We start from the raw sequence: 17,983 nt of genomic DNA on the forward strand, positions 1-17,983 counted from the left end.
CGAAGGCTGAGCTATCTACAGAAATCGATATTTTGTTCATGTGACTCACATACAAGCAGGCAGTGATGATGAGCGATTAATCCAGTGATATGTTCAGTTTAGAGCAAAGAAAAGCTCAAACTAATGTTGATTGACAAAATAAAATACCTTTAAAATCCCTTGTTAGCGTCATGAAATCAAAACATGGTTATTCTGTAATATAATAACGTGAATTCTGAGATTACAATGTGATGTAAGGCGCACTTCACTGTATTTCATAAATTTAGTTCCACTTTGAGTAATTACTTCAGGATGTCAAGGCGTGAGTGTGAACTTGAAAATGCACTAAAGACAGTGTGTGAAAAAACATGTTTTTCACAGTAACAGCAGCATAAGGTCATAAACTAACAGATTCATCTCTCACCAGCGACTTTGTGTCCATCTCTTGGTTTTTGCTGGTTGATTCTTTCCCTGATGTGGATGTTATTTACATGGCAGGAGGTTTTAGAGGGAGAGGGAAAAGCTTTTACTGTGGTTTACATTGGCCATGTATCACTGGTCTTACTAAAAACTAAAGAGCTGTTCCTTGCTTTTTAGCACTCAGTCTTTTCCCCCGCTCTTTATTCCCTAACACCCATCACAAATTTGGTCTGGTATGTGACTGCTAATTTATCCTTTCAATGTATGATATCCTGTCATCTCCTCATTTGTCCCTGAGTGTTTCTAATCTGAGATAATCCCAGTCAAATCCTTTGATTGTGTGTTTGGACCTGATCCATCTCTGAAGAAGCAATTTAATGGGCTTCATGGCACTTGGTGTAAAGTCATTTATCTAGTGGATTGGATGTGAATGCTTGTTTTAATAAGTGCTCTTCATGAATAGTAGGAGACGTGCCATTTAATTAGGCAAAGTATAGACGCATTCCATCCCCTCAACTTCTCCAAGGATCTTTTTTTTTTTGTGGGGGGCGCTAGAGAAGAAGGTGGGAGGAGGTATGAGACTCCTCAGATTTTACATCTGTATAAAGAAAAACCTGTGAGATCTTGGTTTTATAATAGTTGTTATAAGAAGAAGGGGACAATATAAACACTGTCAGTGATAGAAACATTTCCTTGATAAGAAAATGTCAGTCTTTTGTTGCATTAACATTCATTGGTGACGTATTAACAACACATTCTGAAGCAAAGCAATTTTTAAGGAAATATATAGCAAAAACAAGCACAGCAGGGTTGGTGTACTCAGCTAAACACACCAATTGCTATTGTTTTGGTATCGAAAACCGAACAGACAGGTATGCAGTTTACAGCTTGAAATCCAACACTGGGTTTGATTTCTCCCAGAAGTAAATAAAAGCAGGCTTCTCATTTCTAGCTGATGACTGTCAGTATTATCGGCTGAAGTGACAGCTGTCGCAGGCAGATTCGATGAGCTATAGTTAGCTCATGTTAGCTAATCACCTACAGCTAACATTAAAAAAACATTTCACTGTAAAATACATTGTGCCTTTGATTGTGAAAGGTGCTAGTTTGAAAACAAAGTACAGGATTTGTTGATATTAATACTGATAAGACTGTTTATTTTTGTATGACTTATTTGTTGAAATGATCGATTGATTGCTTTGACGGGTTGCTGGGGGGCGTTGCTGGGGGAGCGTTGCTGAGGGGACGTGGAAACATAAATTGGTAAGGGGAAAAAATCAATGGCACAACTGTTATAGGGGAACTTATCTGTACTCAATCAATATTTAGAAAGATGTGTGGGGAAATTCCAAAATCTGCTCATCATTTCCCGGCAGTGAGTGTACATGATGGTTTGTTGCAACACAGAGTTGTTCACCACGTTACTCACACATTTTCAAACCTTGCCAAGCTTATACCATTTTCCCCTGAAGAAAGCAATGCATGATGTGTCTGAAATTAAAAAGACTCTACCTCTGTGCTGTGGTGCAATAACCACTTTCTCACCCACAACATCTATTTTTAGACAGTCTTTACTGAGACCAGAGAAAGCTCTCTGCCAACTTCTTTTTTTTTTGGCTTTTTGGCTTCCTGTTCTGACGTGCCCCAGTGTGCCGCCGTGATTGGCTGCTCACTTTCACAACTTCCTCAAAAACAGAAACACACAGCGATCAGCTGACAGCGAGTGCAGCAGTAGAAAGTGCAGTTATAAGGTTGTAAATTTGGGTTTTGACACACTGATTTGTCTCTAAGTGTTTGTATAACCCCAGCGAGAGAAAACAGAGGAATGTGAGCAGGAAGTGGGGGAAACTGCTGGTATCTGGAAGCACTCAGGAGTGGGTGGAAGAAGTCGTCTTTCAGCCACAGCACAGAGTAAAACATGAGCAGTGAGTACCAACCACTGTCTTCAGCAGAATCATGCAGGAGTTTATTGATAGGTACGTATGTTGCCCTAAAGTGTTATTTACTGTTTCATAAGTAACATGGAATTGATTTGTTCATACATGGTTGGTAGTTTTATCTGGACATGCCCAGTTTCTCTGCCACACAGATGTTACTGCACTGAGACCAGCGTTTGCATCTGTCAAACAAATTAGACTTCCTCTGAGGAACTGTGTTGGAACTTACTGGAACTAAAAACACTCGTATGTCAGAGTAGGACTTGAGAGTTGTTTACAGATCCTATGCTGACTTTCAGCAGGAGAAGGATTACTCCTGAGAGGGAGAGCGTCACTGCTGTTTTACAATATTCTCAGCTGCAAACTACAAACTCTGACTGTGTATCATAGTTTTCTGACAGCTGTGGTTTGAAATAATCGTGTTAAATTATTCTGTCATAAAACCGCAGTGCCGTTGTTTGCGAATGTTTTGGCCATATTATGTATTTTGAAAGTGAAAGTGAGAAGAAGCAAATACATGTCCTGCAGCAGCACAACATAAAAAACATGAGCCTCTCTGCAGTTGTTGATGCTCTGTTGCTTTCTATTTCCAAAACTTTAAAAAATAGAGAAAAAAAAACTGAATTTGTGGTATGTACAAAAATTACAGCAAAAAAAAAAAAAAACAGCAACAAAAGACCCGAGTTGAGTCCAACATGGACTGCTGACGACTGAAGACACACAGAATACAACAAACAAACAAACTCTGTTATCCATAAAACTGCTGCAAGGACAAAAACACTTAGAGATTATTTAACTGACTTCATAGCTGCTGTGCCTTTGCTGCATTACAGACTTACATGAAAGTAATGACATGCACATTTCATTACAGTACATACCTTATATTGAATACATGTGCATCTCTCTTCTTTCAATATCAATAAATTCACCCCTATTTTTAAAAGCTCTAACAGAGTCAGAGTGCCTGACGTCATCTGGCAAGTTCTTGTGAATTTTATCACCCACACACTGAAAGGATGTCGATCCATAACCAGATCTCTGAATTTTGAATATGCATAGTATCATACGTACGCCTTTCTCTGGTACGCCCAAACACCTGGAAATACTCAGAACCACTTTAACCATTTAATAAACTGCTCAATAACCTGTTTAAATCTCGTAATGATATTTACACATAATCCATCTGCATAGTAAGTAAGTACACATGCACATACATACATTTCTCAATATCACTAATATAAGAGATAATTATTTTAAATAAATTCATAATAACTGATGATTTTCACAAATGCAGCTTGTTGAAGTGAATGAATCTGTGCATTATCTGATGTCTGAGGGGAGTTAGGTTTGATTCATCGCTTCTTCTTTTAATTGTGGTCGTTACAAGCTCAAATCATCATTGTTGGAAAGTCCATCCTGTCCATCACACTAAAGTTGCAAGGACCTTAGTTTTTGTGGAGAAAGTTTCTTCTCTTTTGCATCTTGCACAAGGTCAGTTTCAAAAATGAATGATTTTTTTTTTCTTTGCCAAAACAGTATCTTTTAATAACCTGAGAACTTTTGGACTGATTTCCTTTTCTGAGACACCTGATAAATATGGGGCCAGACACATGAAGTGAATCCACTTTAAGCCATTGTCCCTTATTTGTTTTTCCCCTCTTCCTTTCATATCAGTCAAAAGATGAAGATAAATGTGGTGGATGAACAAACTGCAAACTTTTAGGCTTGGACAGAGTTGTGGGTGGTGGAAAGGTGCAGCTCAGTACCAGGCAGATGTCTGTAATATTCAGTCCTCATCATCTCTGCAGTCTCATTCTGTGACTTGGTCCATATAATAAACAGAAAAAGAAAAGGTGGATTTACACTGAGTACTAAAACACTAATCCCTGCTTCCGTGTAGAGGTGCTGTAGCCCATGTGCTTGGAAGTCGTGACAGCCGTGGTGTTTGCTTACCAGTCTCCCAACCCCCACCCAACCCCACCCCATCCCCCACACCCCCATTGTAGCCAGATGGCTGTCACACAGGCGGTTCCTCGCCCAGACCATGCTGATTTCCCATCATTCTTTTGTTAATGAGGTCGTTAGCAATGCAACAAACAATTAAATTATCCCAATCTGGCATTTTCCTCATAGGTTTACTGTATAGCATACTGTACATGAGATGAGATTGCTCAGTTTGACTGCTTCTGTTGAGATGATGGCTTCTATCCTTTTACCATTTTGTTCCTTATTATTCATGTCAGTGGTACTGTGCAGCAGTGGAAGTGAAAGCCATTTTCAGACAGTCAAGTAGTATAAACAGAGCTCTTGACAGGGTTGGTGTTGGTGTTCTCCTCTGTGATAGCAGGAGATCAGTGTCTCCAACTGACAAACTTTGTTTTAGTACATCCTCACCCTGTATGGAAACAACACAGCCCAGAGCTGCCGCTGCTGCTGCTGCTGCACAGAGGAAGTTTTGTTAGCTCTTAAATCGTGTAGAGGGGGTGACTTCAGCCAGTTAGTCGAGCGCTCACCTTCATGTGAAACGCTGCCGAACACTGACACCGCTGACAGTTAATTATGGGAGTCACAGATCACGCAGACCTGTCAGCTTGGCTACGATTGACATGCCGCATGTTTACATCTTTGTTGTAATGTTGTTTTCTAGTTATTTTCACAGCAGCAGTGCATCTGTTATTTAGCTCCAGAAGTGCCTCGGGGCTTGCCATAATGATTGTAAAAGCAGTACAGATTCGGGGGAATGAAATGTTAAAAATGACTTGTGGGTATAATTGGTGAACCTGCCATCACAGTAACTTTGGAAATATTTTTGGTCAGGCTGTTAAAACATGCAGACGGCCTGTTAGCTAGACTGTCATAGTCTATAGGAAAGTCTCTGCATGGCTTCATTATTTTCCTCAAACTCCTCCACACACAAAAATTATTTTGACAATGAGTGAAAGCCGTCTAAACCTGATATACTGTTAGACAGGCAGACGAAAAGGAAGCAAACATATACCTTCTGACACGCAGTGGTGTTTGGAGGTGGTTGGTGTCAGTGACAGGGTGGTAAAGCGAGCGGCCTCCAGACTCCACTCATTTACCAAAAAATGCCTGATTTTTAATTCAACCAAAAAAAGTGTTGAGAAAAAGAAGCTCATCTGGTTTCTCTGTTTTGTGGCTTGTCTCAGAGACATTAATGCAAGCAGAGAAATATGCCGGGTCAGTAATAAAACCTGCTTACACAGATTCTGAAGGGTTACATTAAAAACCTACCCTCTGATTAAAAGATTTTTCAGCTTAAGATAGATTTTCACCTGAAGCAATCCGGTTCATCGAGATCCCCCCAAAGAGACAGGAGCTTCTGAGGCAGCAGTTTATCCCGCATTCAGGCGAGCGCACACATGACAGCCAGCCCTCACTGCTGTCTCCCAGTGTTCTTATGGGATGAAACCAGCGAATCTGGCTCCCAGCTACTGTCCAGTATTTGGCGTCAAAGCTCCTGTTTGGGAATCAACACTGACGATGATATTGGTGAAGTTTACTGTTAATTTAAAGATGCTGGTTGCAGCACAAAGGAACATGAAACAATGGAGGGATCTTGTGGCTAACTCCAGCCTTGGGCTAAGACCACATCTGGCAGTTAGCACATGATGTATTCCACTGCTCACCTTTTATGTCCACTCCTGACTGAACCAGGACGGATCATGTTACTTCTTGACTAACTTGAGTTCAAAGCAGCTGTTGTAAGTTTTGATGGTAGAAAACGACGTGTTGTCATTAACAATTAACAGCTCCTGAGCTAATTCAGAGAAATGATGAAATGTTCTACAACAAATTGTAGAAAATCTTGAAACTGTAGTCGTCATGTTGGTGTGAGTGCACACACCTTCCTGTCTTTGTGTGTTAGACTGATGACCTGTCAGGAAAGTACCCTGCCCGTGGCCCAAGGCACACTGGGATATGTTTTATCCCCATGCAACCCCACACACGACACAGTGTGTGTAGACATTCTCATATTGTCCTGTTGCTGATAATGTTAATGGTCCTGTATCACTGATGCAAGTTTCATTCTGTTTAAATTCTTTTCACCAATAATTGTTCTAAAACACAGAGTAATAAAGGGCATGGTATGTGGCACTTAAAGCTGCACTGATGAATCTTTTGATTTTAACAAAGGGTCAAACTCACAGATAATTATCACCCAACTCTGCAGTTCTTCTCAGCTCAGCGGAGCATTTTAGCATCTTTCAGCTCTTCGTTTCAGTTTTTCTCAGTTTCACTTATGTGGTCACAGGTCATCAGAAACGGATGTCACTGTGAGTCACCGGGCGTCTGCTGCATGTGGAGCTGCTTAATGCAACTTGTAGTCCAACAGTGTAACGAAGCATCGTAGACGTGTGAACTTCCAGTGCAGTGTAAAACAGATTGGCCCATGTATGACTGCTGAACGGCTGATACAGGAGGACAGCATTTACTTTACTGTGCCATCTGTCTGTAACAGGCAGTGTTTCCTATATTCTCTCTAGCTTATCGAGAACAATTCAAAATTCCAGTGTAAGAGATCAGGTTATTTGATAAAGACCCGTCAATTTAATCTTCAATCAGTCCCTAAATGCTTTTTTATGGCAAAGCAGTGAAAATTTAAGCCATGTTGTCCTGTGGTATCTGGTCAGTGGAAATTAAGTCTGATAAATTTCTCTGACATTTTGACAGCCGATGTGTAAAATTACCCCGTAAAGCTTTACAGATTAGCAGAAAGTAGAAAGTGGTTTTTGCCAAAGACAGTATTTTTGGAATCCCTGATGTTTTTTTGTCATGGCTTGTGATATGTCTGCAGAGTAAAAGACATCATTGTGTTCTGAGGTAACAAAATGGCATATGACTCCGGACAAATGATGGCAGGGTTAGCGACGGAAACATAAATAATGAAGAAGATTCAGGCAGGCTAAAGTAACAATCAGATAGAGTGTAGAATTTTATTTCTCATTATCAGTCTCACATCTGCACTGTTGTGTTTACTGTCTTGTCGGGAATGTCAACCTGTTCCAATTACTTTTAAAGCCCAGATTCACTTTGCCACGCTCCCACTGGGAACAAAATAAAGGTCTAATGCTCAAGGGAGCGGTACAGTGTGTGCTGAATGCTGCAATAGGAAATAAGTTGCAGTGTAAGTGGGAATATTTGCAAAAGTCTTTCTCAAAAGAAAATACAGTGATACTAAGATCAACCCTGAGTCAGCTAACAATGTCCTCACCAGCAAGGAATCTTAATGTGAATCAGGGATTAGCCTTTGATGTGATGTGAAATCAGTGCTAAACCATTCATAACCTCTATCTTCTCCTCTTCTTCTGCAGAGACACCAGAGTGCTTTATATGCAGGGATGTTGAACTTCAAGCCAGTGACCCACTGAGGAATTTCTGTGACTGCAAGAATTTACTTGCCCATCACGTGTGTCTGTCCACATGGATCCAGAGGGTAAGAAAGACTCTCCATGTAGGGAACCTTGATATTTTGAATTTCTAGCTGTTTTTCCTCGTCAGCCATTTGTCAAAATGTGAAGGGGGGAAAAGTCTGTGTTGGATTTCTAACAGTGAATAAATGTGTTTGCTGTGGGAGCGTTCCTTATTGAGACAAAATGTTGCTGTTTGCCTCAAGGTAATGAGCTACCTTTCAAATAGCAATACCAATTAGTTTTAATGAGGGCTGCTAACAATGATAACACGTCATCATTATACAGATGAAACACAGAGGCTGAAACAGTGAGAAGTGCCTCATAATGGACTGGCAGAAATCCAGAGAGCTATCATGCACCTGACACCTGTCACCTACTGCAAAATAATTCATTAACATCTGTAGTACTCCTTGAACCAGCAGTTGTACTGACGCCGGCGTCGCTGCTGTGGTGCTTTCACACCTCCCAAAAAGATCACTAACACAGTTCTCTTAGTTAATGAAACGTACATTTCTGTAGGTGGCACACATTTCTTTCTGTGCAGTCATGGTCCTTATTGCTGCTCATGCTAATTACTCCACCACCATTAATTCCCAGCAACCGCTGCTGCTACTAGAACAGTAAAACTGTATAATTACCTCTGTACACTGAAGCATTTTCCCAGGAATAAAAAGCAAGAGTAAGCGAAAGTAAGTGAAGACGTGTGTTGATGTGAAAATGAAAATGAAAGTACAGACTTTAACGCCACAGCTGCTATTTTTCATATAATAAACTTCCTCCTTATGGACAGATCTTATATTAATATACAGTTCATTTCTGAATACATTTCAGTTCAAATGTGTTGTTTTAGCTTGTTGTGGCTTTCTGCCCCATGTTACACAGAAGAAGTATCTGATGCGGTCATGAGCATAATCTGGGTTTGGCTTTTACCAGATAGGGAGGATTTAACAAAGAGACAGTCCAGTTGCATTGTGGGAAATGTAGGCTCCAATGTAGGGAGATTGATCCATTCTAGGGACGAAGTCAGGATGTCGCAGAATCTGCTGCAGAAATTGTGAGCATTTTGTTTTAAATCTGTTGTTTTAATTCAACCAGCTTTATGGAAGAGCAACATTAAAACACTCACCTAAAGATCCAGAGAGCAGACTGTGCACTTCTTTACAATATCTGCACTCATGATTTGTCAGAATGTCCTGCTTCCCAGCGAGGTACACACACAGTGCAGCTCTCAACAGTAACATCTAGATCTAATTCAGAATACACGTCGTATATATGTAAATAGAAATGTATATATAAATGAGTGACTTAGTTATTATCACATGCAATCACTGTATATTGATCAAAGATAAATGTGTGTGTGCTGTTGAAAGGTTTGCTGTGGTGCTGTCCGCTCCTGTGAGCTTTGGGTCTCTTTGGAAACTCCACAAGTGGTAGACAACATGCTACAGCAGACCTTTCATCTGCACCACCCAGCTGTCAGAGTGAAGAGCCACTTCCATTAAGTGTGTGTCTTCCCACTATACAATTATATACAGACTCACACGCTCAGGCTCATGAAGCAGACACACACTGTGAGTGTGTGCTGATGCTACGCGACTACTTTAGTTTTTGTGTGTGAGAGAAGCAGACAGAGGGAAAAAGAGAGAGAGAGAGCGTGCGACCTTTTAGAGTGCTCAGGGTGGGGAGCCCCTTTCTCTTTTACGGAACAGAAATCAGCAATTGACCTGTCACTTTTGCTCTGATAGCCATCTCTGGAAAGCAGGTCATGCACATATGTCTAAAGTGCCTCTTAACCGCATTTTATGAAGCCAGAAAATGTAATCCAATAATGATTTGACTTGCAAGAGAGAAAGCCAGCCAGCTGGGAGTGATAGCATGCACTGTTACCACTCCTGAAAGCAGAGGAACAAAAAAAAGGGCAAATTCCAAGTCCTTATTTAATTTCTCGCACAACAGTATGACGCTGATGTTGTCACTAAACAGTAGGAAGGCTGAATTCAAACACAACAAAACAGCACTGACATTCATTTCCACAACTGTTGACACATACTTCAGCGTGTTTGCAGCAGAGGAATATCTGAATGATTATCATCTGCACCGAGGCAAACCATACGCTATCTGTATTTAGACTGCCTCATTTGTGCCCCCCTCCCATCCTTCCCCATTCAGGTTCCCAAAGACAAATAGCATGGCACAAAACTAATTAGTAACCAGGAACTAGTTAGGAGATGCCCTTTGAAAAACATGTCCTGAGGCAGGATTTAAATATAGGGACAGAGTCAGTGACTGAGTGTGCCTAGGAGATCCCGGCCTCCAGGCGCGGCAGCACTTTGACCCCTGACCCTCATTATAGGGAGTGCATTCCTAGAGGGGTGAAACCCCTCGCAGCACAAAGTACAAGGGCATGGGAGGACTGTATGGCTCGTACCGCACCAGCCGAGTGCGGCCTGGTGTGTCTCACTACAACCCAACAACAGGCTTGAGAAAATACAGAGCAAGGATGCAGGCTTTTGGAAAGTAATGGAATACACTCACTATCCCAACAGATAAATACATTTTTCATTATTAAACATCTGGTTTCACTCTATTGAAGTTAATGGAAATGGAATTCTGGGAGAAAAAAAAAAGCTCTTCAGGATTTGTCATCCCATCCATCTGAAATTGAATCCATAGTAGTTAGAGGAAGAAAAAGAAGTGAGAAGAGGAGCAATGAAAATGCTAACACCTTGCTAGCTGAACATTGCATTGATTCAGTAGAAGGTGAGGCATTGACCAAGATGTGAACAGATGAAAAACATAATGAAAGGATACGTTTAAATGCTGGCGTGTATTAGGTGTATGTTTCTTATATGTGACATATATGTGTGTGTGTGTGTGTGTGTTTATGTCAGCAAGCATGTCCTCGACTGTGTGTGCATGCCTATATATCCCTTTGATTACACACACACACACACACACACACACACACACACACACACTTACCCTGTCTCTCTCTCATGGGTTGATAATTCTCATCATTGCAAACAGACTTGGTTTACATTCATTAGTTCAACACTCACAGCAATCAGGCCACGGTGCCAGGGGCAATGGTCCTCTTTATAAAATCACATTGCCTAATAGCAGTGTTCTATAATTATATGCCATTAACATCTATCAAAATGTGCTCCTACATGCCATGCATATTAGCAGTGGATTTGGCACTTAGTGTTTGTACAAATGCTTTTCTTGTTATTAGCATCTTCAGTTAGTTAGAACCAGCTGGAAGATTATTGCCAGCATGTTATTTTTGTTTCATGTGCTGTTCTGTGATGTGAAGTGGTGCATTTAGTGTATGCGTTAAAACAACATCCAGTTCTGTGTGTTTAACAGAACTGGATCTGCGGTGGCCCCGAGCTGGAAAAGACATCGGACAAAACACAACAACATCTTAAGAAACACAACAATGTGAAATGTTGTGTTTTCTGTTTTGTTGAGTTTGATGAAATTATGTTGTGTTTCCCGTTTTTTTATTGTGTTTTGTCCAGTGTTGTTGTGTTTTACACCTCAGGCCCACTGTATTTATACAGGATCGTAGCACTGTAATTAAATTAGCATTATTATGCATAACGCACTTTCGCCTTAAAAATTTCCAAACAAACATAATTAGTTTATTGATCAAAACACAAACAAATGACTTCTCACATGCGTCTCGTTGTGCACTAAGTCCAGCTTTAGATCTGTTGTTTTGATGCTTCACTGTCACTAAAGTTCTTTAAAATATTGTTTCCTTGCAGGGATGTGGGAGTGAAGACAGGCTGCGATGCATTATCTGCAAAGCCAAGGTAAGTGTATTGATGTGTGTGTGTTTTGAGCGGGGGTATTATACAAACTCAATGAGACATTTGATGATGTCTCATTCTTTTAATCTGTACTGTGTGAAATGTAGGTAGCGAGCATTTAAACAAACACCGTTTAAGTCATTAAACAGTGGCTGCATCTCACAGAGCAGATTTAAACAGAGCAGATCCATAATACTAATGAGCAATCAGGTCTTTGTTTTGCTCTGTGATTTAGCTGATTTGCCAGCAGTTGTGTTTCTTATGAGCTGTAAGCTGTCTTTTATTCCTTATTATTGCGGCAGAACACTCGCTGTGGAAAAGGAGGGAGAAACATTACAATATTTGGCAAAGGATACAAGCCATGTAATGACAAAATCTGTATTCATTTCATGAGCAGAAATTAATCACGCTTTCCTGTGGTACATTCCTAATGCAAATTTTCCATCAACACATTGTGTCTTGTGTTTGTGAGTTTATTCGTATGAAATGGTGGGGCTGATGTGTCACCACAGATGGGGTTGCATGCTGGATAAGGTGGCCACATTACTAACCATCTCAGATTAGGAAGTATACTGCTGATGTGTTGTATGTATTCATGCTTGCGCTGTGGGTCAAAGCATCACGAGCATCACAAGCTGTCTGCTGAGTGTTTTATTCATTGTTTGTTCTGCAGTGACGGGTTGAACATGTGATCTCTGCTGTCTGCTCTTGCGTGTATGTATAGGGACGGATCCACTCTGTGGAAGAAAATGTCACAGTAACTCTGACAACGACCTTTCAGGATTTTAGGATATTTTAAACATGAAATCATGCACAGGCACACAGAATCACACACGATTGAAAGTTCAGTGAAACAGTGTGTGGGAGGTTTCCACTCACTGTTTTTACTCATCTAGGACTTTGTGTTTGTCTCCGTTTGGGGTCAAAGAACAATTGGTCCTGAGATGTGATGCTTTGGAACCAACAGGTTGATGATGGTGAGGCTTTTAAGGTCCAGGTGTTAAAGCTGAACTAAACTTTTAATTCTTCTCAGTTTTTTGTTTTAGGAAATATAATGAGACCGTGGGTGTTGTGCATATTTTTTTCATTTTTCTAAAGTGGATAAAACTGTTTTTGGACATATTTGTGGAAACAGCATTTAAGATCCAAGCTTTGTGGTGGGTGTTTCCCGTGGCAGCAGCTGACTGACATCTGAGAGCCCAGCTTGCTAGGAGACGTGCTTTCGGGGTGTGCACGGACTGGAGGTCGTCATAATTATGTCGGCAGCTCCCATACACTCAGTGTTGTGTTCGTCCTTCTTTACATGAAGGAGGGGGTCTAACTGTCCCACTTTCATGCGTCCAGTTGTCACGATAGCAAATGACCAGACTGTCAAAACTCACAGCAACGTGATTTCAGCTCCCCCATATTTCACAGTGTGCTTCAGTGACATGGAGTAATGTACCCTGTTCCTGTGGAGCTGTTGCAATTTAAGTGATTTTATGAACTTTTAGTGCCCACCCACACAGATATTGCCCCAGTCAAATTAAAGTACCAGCACCACTGGTCCAACAACAATTCACACCCCCTGGAGAACACTAACGTGGGCGCTGTGATTGTAGAAATATACATAAAACTTATTTTTTTTACAAGTAAAAGCAAATTTTGTGGACATACTTTTGTTCTGTTTTCTTAGCAAAAAATTTAAATAAATAAAGATCAGTAAAGATCTTAGATATTATACTGTCACTATTGTACTATCAAATACTCTGCATTGAATCAGAGCTAAGATAACCCTAATGATTCTGTGCCGTACTGATTTTCTGTACCAAATTGAGGTCCCCATGACATGTCAGTGGAGGTTGTGGAAACACTACCAGAAGCTGTCATGCTCACCTGCACACTGTCCCCCGACTGGAATAATGTAAGTCAGTGTTGTTTAAAAAAGAAACCATTTTCATTTTCTCCTGACTCCCTGACAGTATTTGGCTGCAGGCAAACACATTTTTTTAGGTGTTACAACCATCTCTGCTCTTCTTTTATCTATGAGAGGACATTTCTTGCACTTTTGCAGCATCTCCAACTGACTGTTGCACTTGTCTTCGTCCATTATACCGATGGCATCATCATCAATTATTAATGGTGAGCAGTAAATGTCTGAGAGACATCCCACTTTGAGACGGAATCGCCATGAACAGGGCTTAGTGGCAGGACTGGTGACTGCTGCGAGTGGCAGCTGTGCCATTTAGAGAATGATTGTTGGGAAGCTTCTACTGTATATTAATATGAACTCTGCTACAGTAAGTTAATGCATCAGTATAATAACATTTTAATGTCTGCAGTGGCACGACCATTTAATATTTGTCCACAGAGAGATGTATATGTAGATCAGCAATGACTGTAATGATGATAGTGATAATCATTTGGTCCTGCGCTGCTATCACTCTGTAATGCATTACTGCAATCACCCTTGGTTAACATTAAGAGGCTCCAGCCATTAAGACTTTAAGCTAGCAGAGCTCATCATACACTTTCCAGTTCAATGTGCTGGCCATTTCATTTTTCTAGTTTTTCAGTTTTTCTTTTTTGTTGTTGTTTTGTTGTTGACGATGATGATGCTGCTTTTACTTGCATGTTGTTTTCCCTTTTTGCAATGGGGTCTCAAATGTGGGCCATTTGTATGAGTTATGCTAATTTGTTGGGGCAATGAATGCATTAATTTCATTAGCACATGGCCTCAAAGCAATAATTACCAGAGTAGGTGTGTCACAAGCAATCATGTTAAAATTTGCCAGTTAATTATTAAGATTTTGTTCTGAGGGACCTGGATTTGACATGAGTCGCCGAGGGAAAAAAAAAGAGAGGAGAAAGTTAATGCATTCCAGTGGCCGAGGCAAGGTGCTTGTTGTGAGGGTGGCTGTGGCGTTGTGGGCCTACTGGCACGATTTTTGCATGTTGACAGCTCACATTCTGGACTAATTACCGCAAATAGCAAAGGGCTAGCTGGTGCTCGGTCAATCCAGGAGGGTGTAATTATAAAGAAAAGGGGTCCAGAGCTGCCTAATGGCCTCTGCTCCCTTTGACTGGAGTCCGGTGGAGAAGATGTTGGTGGGGAGCTGTGAAGGAGGAAGAGATTCACAGCTCCCTTCTTTGGCCCTGATTAGCCCTTGTCCGACAGAGAGCTGGGGTCAGGGGGACAGACTGTGTGTCTAATAATGCACACTTAATAAAAAATAGTGAATCTTGGTAGCAGGAGGGGTTTTTCGGCTGATAACTGCAGGAGCCTTATTGGTATAATCGAGAACTGTTTCAAAAGACAGAGGATGCTTTATCCGTCCTGCTGCTGGTGTGCTGCTTCACATCTACAGTAGTTGTCTGGTAGTGAATTTTAATTTTAATTTTCCTGACAGAACACAAGGCTTTATAACAGTAAGTAATGTTGCAAGTCAGAAAATCAGTTTGATTTGTGAGCATGCAAACAGTATATGGCATGTCCTGCTAACGTGAGTGTGTGTGGTGGTGGGTCGAGCTGACAGGTCAAGTTTTGAATCCATTGTATGGAAAAGGAAAGCACTCCAGTCTTACTTGTTCATCACTTGAAAATAATAATGTGTATCTGAAATGGTAGATTATATGTTGCTTAAAGATATGAACACCCTTGGACACAAGCAGTTAACTGTTGATGTAAGTTAACTTTATATGTAATGACTTTATGTCATTTTCTATGGCAACCACTACAAAGCAGATGTTGACAAGGACCGGACCATTTGGAAAAAGTACTTGTAGCAGTGCATCATCAGTGAATACTGGAATTTCTGCTGCAAGCAAAAATGTTATTCTGAGTGGTCTCTGACCACACTGCAATTTCACTGTTTCAAAGTAAAGTATCAAGTAGTGGCACCCAAATGCATGTTTATACTCAGAGAATTTTAAAATAGAGACACAATATACACACACCCACAACCCCCCCCCCCCCCCCCCCCCCCCCCCCACACACACACACACAAACACATTTCTCTGTGATTTTCTTGCGTAGCCAAACCCCAGGCACTACAGCCTCAAAATTCCATTATGCAGCAGGCCTGATTTTAAACACACTGAAAAGGATCTGGAAAAATATCTTTTATCTAATTTGTCTCTAGTAAATGAGTCAATGCACTGTCTTTGCTGGTGTTTACACACAATATAAAAGTAAAGTAATGTGCGACCCAGCATGAATGTACCAAGGCAAGATGTGAGGACGTGGAGCACATCAGGTTAAAAAACACTATACCTTTAACACTATAGACCAAATGCAGGCACAAGTTACATTTTCTAAATAATTTATATTTTTGGTGTCACTGAAATTATTAAAGTAAATGTAAGTTTCTATGTTTCATTAAAAATAAAATGCATTTTTTGCATTGCAAAAAAAAAAGAAAGAAAGAAAAACGATTTATTGTGCTATATATGGCACAGTGTTTGATTTTACAGATTGTGTGCTGATTTTGTGGATTATGTCTTGGCTTTAAATAAATTAACAGAAAGGGCTTTTTGAGGCCAGTCGACTGTTCAAATCTTAAAAGAAGAAGTCAGTTCAGACAGAGCAGCACTCTAACCTGAAATCTTGGTTTCTACTCTACTTTCACTCAAATTAAAATCCTGACACAATTTCCGAACCTTCCCCGCCCCGTGTCTCTCAAGTGTCTCCTTATAGGTGCTGGCATTTCCACTCCCATCCCCCTCTTTGAAAAAGAAAAAAAAATGTTAATCATCACTTGATTTCATATGGAAAGCAGATTATCCGTCGATTTTGATGAATGCAGCAGCTGCCAGACTCTTCATTTGACTAAAAGCAGGACATTCTGCCGAGGCCTCTCGTATGTCACTAAGCCTCTGTCAGGACAGCACTGTGACAGGAGATGACACATGAAAGGAATTCCTCCTCATGGCTTTCCCAGGACAATGGAACATGGCCTTGAGGTAGTACATGTGTTTGTGTGAATGTGTGTATGCGGGCATGTGCACATTGCTTGGTAGAGAACCACTTCAGTTCAACAATGGACACACGACTGCAGAAAGTTGTTTTCTCACCATAAATTAAAATTTAAAATTTAAAATTAGTTGTTTTTTTCTGTTATTGTGAGTAAGTTTCCAGATGGCAAAACTCTTTTTGGATGGATTTTCAGAAAGCCTCTGGGTGGGTGTTTCCAATGGCAATGGTTGACTGACATTTGGAGCCAGGGTTGCTAGGAGACGAGTGCTGATACAAGCCCATGTAGCATTGGTTATGAACCTTTAGCAAGTCGCCGGTCCGTTTGCAGCCTTCAGTATTCATTAGGACCCATCATGCTGTTAAGTTCACAGTCTGCACAGAAAGTGGAAGCTACTTAGTGGGCTTGTTAGCTAAGTAGCTAACAAGCACGTACATCAGACTGAAAATCCCACAAACATGTTTGTATACCACTCAGTAAAACGGGCGCTAGCAAACAAGGCTAACCAACTTGAACACAGTGAAAGTTCCCATTGGAAAGTGGAAGCAGGTTAGCCTAGCTTGCTACTGTTAGCGTTGTAACTTTTGCTAACTCTGCTAAGTCATGCTCAGTACTGCGTTCATTACGTTCATACATACAAAGGAGGAGGTTTACCTCGTGCTAGGTGTCTCTCCTTCATGGGTCCAGCTGATGGCAGCTGACCAGACTGTCTACTGTCTAACAGCAACACATAGTCCTATCATGAACTGCAATGTCCCCGATTTGAGTCCAGCTGTGGACCTTTGTTGCATCTTCTTTCCCTCATTTCCAGTTGTCTCTCTACTGAAACTTTGTAATGAAGGCATAAAATGATCGTCCCAGCCCGAGAAACAGATTTAACAACAGTAAAATAAAAAAAAAGAAGAACCCACCACAGACAGATATTCTGATTTCATAGCAAAAATTATCTTTCATTTCATTTCATTTCATTTTAATTTTCATTCTATAGTCAGGGTTGAATGTAGCGTCTGTAGCTATTTGGTGTGAATTCTAAGCTAAATTTTGGCTGAAATTTCCGTCTGGTTGAGAGTGAAGAGTCACAGGGTCAGCAGACAAACAAAAAAAAAAAAAACTACAGCAACTGGTTTGGTTGGATAAGGTTGTGAAGATTTAATTTGCATCATAGCATGATCAGTCTGTAGCTTTTATTCCCAGCAAGGACTTGGGCTCTTGGTAATTTCAGTCATTTTATTTAACCTTTATGCCCTCCTTTCCCTTCCTGCCATCCGTCCCCAAGCACAATTCATTTGAGTTCCTGTTCGGGAGGGTCCTGAGGCTGATTCAATTAAGTTCTCCTTTAATTGGCTTTCAGGCATCTAAACTGAAACTGATGGAGAATTAATAACAGCTCCAGTTGGTCTCCAAACTGTTTGCAACCAAGGAAACATCCTCCCCAAAATGGA

The 17,983-nt window shown here is 40.7% G+C and overlaps 1 protein-coding gene across 2 annotated transcripts in view; it reads left to right on the plus strand.

Annotated features, from left to right (window-relative positions):
• The first annotated feature begins 2,092 nt into the window (after positions 1-2,092).
• The window catches only part of LOC121183957, a 61,061-nt gene continuing 45,170 nt past the window's right edge, over positions 2,093-17,983 (plus strand). For both annotated transcript variants that reach the window (XR_005894244.1, XM_041041304.1), the window contains exons 1-3: positions 2,093-2,375; positions 7,673-7,794; positions 11,545-11,592. Coding sequence is in view for 1 of the 2 variants with exons in the window: in XM_041041304.1 (XP_040897238.1) it covers positions 2,318-2,375; positions 7,673-7,794; positions 11,545-11,592 (228 nt within the window). In the remaining variant the exon portion in view is untranslated. The remainder of the gene's footprint in view (positions 2,376-7,672; positions 7,795-11,544; positions 11,593-17,983) is intronic.

Source organism: Toxotes jaculatrix, chromosome 6 (assembly GCF_017976425.1).
Source record: "Toxotes jaculatrix isolate fToxJac2 chromosome 6, fToxJac2.pri, whole genome shotgun sequence".
In the NCBI taxonomy this organism is placed as follows: domain Eukaryota; kingdom Metazoa; phylum Chordata; class Actinopteri; family Toxotidae; genus Toxotes; species Toxotes jaculatrix.